The sequence below is a fragment of the Octopus bimaculoides genome, chromosome 5, assembly GCF_001194135.2.
Source record: "Octopus bimaculoides isolate UCB-OBI-ISO-001 chromosome 5, ASM119413v2, whole genome shotgun sequence".
NCBI lineage: Eukaryota > Metazoa > Mollusca > Cephalopoda > Octopoda > Octopodidae > Octopus > Octopus bimaculoides.
Window position 1 is genome coordinate 110113090 of NC_068985.1, and position 3090 is coordinate 110116179.

Here is a 3090-nt window from a genome sequence, read left to right on the forward strand (position 1 = left end):
GTCGTCGTCGTCGTCGTCGTCACCATCACCATCACCATCACCACCACCATCATCATCATCATCATCATCATCATCATCATCATCATAGCAGCAAGCTGGCAGTATTGTTCGCATGCCAAACAAAATGCTTAGTGACATATCATCCAGCTTTATGTTCTGAGCACAAATTCCACTGAGGTCAAATTTGCCTTTTATCCTTTCTGCATGACACAGAGTGTGACAAGGCTGACCCTTTGAATTACAGGCACAACAGAAACAAGAAGTAAGAGTGAGAGAGAGTTGTGGTGAAAGAGTACAACAGGGTTCGCCACCCCCCCCCCTGCCTCGTGGAGCTTTAGGTGTTTTTGCTCAATAAACACTCACAACACTGGGGTCAGTATAATTGACTAACCCCACCACCACCACCACCACCACCACCAAAAATTTCAGGCCTTGTGCTAATAATATGATAAAAGGACAATGGATTAAGATCCTTCCTGAGTCTGGGTTATCCAATTCAGGATAAACTTTACATGCATGGACGTACCATCAACCAGGCCTGCCCAAGTGGTACACAGAGCAGTGAAACTCTTCTGCACACACCCAGTGTCCATCCATTGCTGACTTGTGGAGTTATGTTATATCACTAGCTGATATATGTAGGATGGATCCAGCTAATAGCTGAATCCATTGTGAAGTCGATCCACTGCTTTGCTTTGGCCAGCAAGGGCCAGCAGTGTTTATCTGTCTGGTGGGCTTAGTGAAAGAGTTTGTGTGGTAGGCCTGATTGAAAGGTCTGAAAACAGACGCCTTCAACTTCATACAAGTTCTCATCAACTTCTCAAGTTTCACTTAAAAAGGAAAGTGAAAGTGAAGAGAGATGTGCTGTCTCCCAGCATACTTGCTGGCAGGTGAAAGTGAGTGGTGAGTTTGGTCCAAATGAAGGGGTATGCTCTAGCCACATGCCTGTAGATTGGAGGATAACGGAGAAGGTATTTTCCTTAGTAGTCATGGTAACCATGGTTTTGAGGGGTTTTCCATAATAGCCCTTGAAGCTCTCATCCTTTGAGGAACTTGTCATTGTTTGGAATTCATTGTTTCTTTGCTACTGTTGTTCTCTCTCTTACATTTCTTTCATGCAATCCCACATTGCATCATCCTGTAACATCCCCAATATTTTTGTGAGCCCTTAGTGGTTAAGAAGGAAGACATTATTATTATTATTATTATTATTATTATCATTATTAATATTATTATTATTATTGTTGTTGTTGTTGTTGTGGAGGCGCAATGGCCCAGTGGTTAGGGCAGCGGACTCGCGGTCATAGGATCGCAGTTTCGATTCCCAGACCAGGCGTTGTGAGTGTTTATTGAGCGAAAACACCTAAAAGCTCCATGAGGCTCTGGCAGAGGGGTAGTGGCGAACCCTGCTGTACTCTTTCACCACAACTTTCTCTCACTCTCACTTCCTGTTTCTGTTGTGCCTGTATTTCAAAGGGCCAGCCTTGTCACACTGTGTCACGCTGAATATCCCCGAGAACTACGTTAAGGGTACACGTGTCTGTGGAGTGCTCAGCCACTTGCATGTTAATTTCACGAGCAGGCTGTTCTGTTGATCGGATCAACTGAAACCCTTGTCGTTGTAAACAACGGAGTGCCAACAACAACAATTATTATTATTATTATTATTATTATTATTATTATTATTACTATTGTTGTTGTTGTTACTATCATTATTATTATTATTATTATTATTATTATTATTATTGTTGTTATTATTACTATTGTTGTTGTTGTTATTGTTGTTACTATTATTATTATTACTATTATTATTATTATTATTATTATTATTATTATTATTATTGGGGGTGCATGGTCTCATGGATAAGGTGTTGCACTCACGATCGCCAGACCCATGGTTTCAATTCCTAGACCAGGCGGTGCGTTGCTTTCTTGAGCAAAAACACTTCATATCACATTTCTCTGCAACCACTTCGACACCTGACATGTGGCACACCGTGCCCCTGTTCAAGCAATGTTGATTTGACGGAGGGAGGGAGTGACTTGATGTATAGCGCACATACATTTGATCACTATAAAATAAATCATGCAGATTATTTGGCAAAAGCTGAATACCCATATGCCATCTTTGCTGGGAGAGTCCATTATCAGCATTATTATTATTGTCATTATCATCACTGTCATCGTTGTCATCGTTATCGTTATTGTCATCACTATTATCACCATCATCCATTTTATTATCATATGATATTGTGAAGTCCATGGTCTTATATTGTTTGATTCTTTCGTCCTTCCTTTATTATCGAAGTAGTAATGATGGTGTCATAAACAATTTCATCTATTTAACTACAGCTGTTCCACACGTCCAAGACCAAGCTGAAATACAGTTGTGTCTGTTTCCATTTCAGTTCTCATGAAGATCAAACCATGTACATCATCAGCAAACTTCAAGGACCACATGAGCCAATGCTCTTACGATGCACAGTACAAAGTCAACCGACACAATGTCAGATTGATGAATGATTACATGATGAAAATGAAAGTTTGCAGGTAAGTTTGCACAATGTTATAGAACACTGCTGCTTTTATAGGGCTCTTATTCATAATAGGTGCAGGCATGGCTGTGTGGTAAGAAGTTTTCTTACTAACCATATGGTTCCAGGTTCAGTCCCACTCTGTGATACCTTGGGCAAGTGTCTTCTGTTATAAACTCAGGCCAACCAAAAACTTTGTGGAATTTGGTAGACAGAATCTGTAAGAAACCCATTGTAAACATGGCTGTGTGGTTCTGGACTCAGTCCCACTGCATGGCACCTTGGGCTGACCAAAGCCTTGTGAGTGAATTTGGTAGACTGAAACTGAAAGAAGCTCATCATATATATACATACATACATACATACATACATATATAACCACTCTCTGAGTGGTTGGCTTTAGGAAGGGCATCCAGCTGTAGAAACACTGCCAAATCAGATTGGAGCCTGGTGTAGCCATCTGGTTTCACCAGTCCTCAGTCAAATCGTCCAACCCATGCTAGCATGGAAAGCGGACGTTAAACGACGACGACAATACGTACAGACATATATATAT

General features: G+C 40.8%; 1 protein-coding gene across 1 annotated transcript in view; it reads left to right on the forward strand.

Annotated features, from left to right (window-relative positions):
* LOC106871567 (uncharacterized) overlaps nt 1–3090 on the forward strand; it is a 19512-nt gene that overhangs the window by 7366 nt on the left and 9056 nt on the right. Inside the window, exon 3 of the mRNA XM_014918073.2 lies at nt 2409–2550. Coding sequence (XP_014773559.1) covers nt 2409–2550 — 142 coding nt within the window. The remainder of the gene's footprint in view (nt 1–2408; nt 2551–3090) is intronic.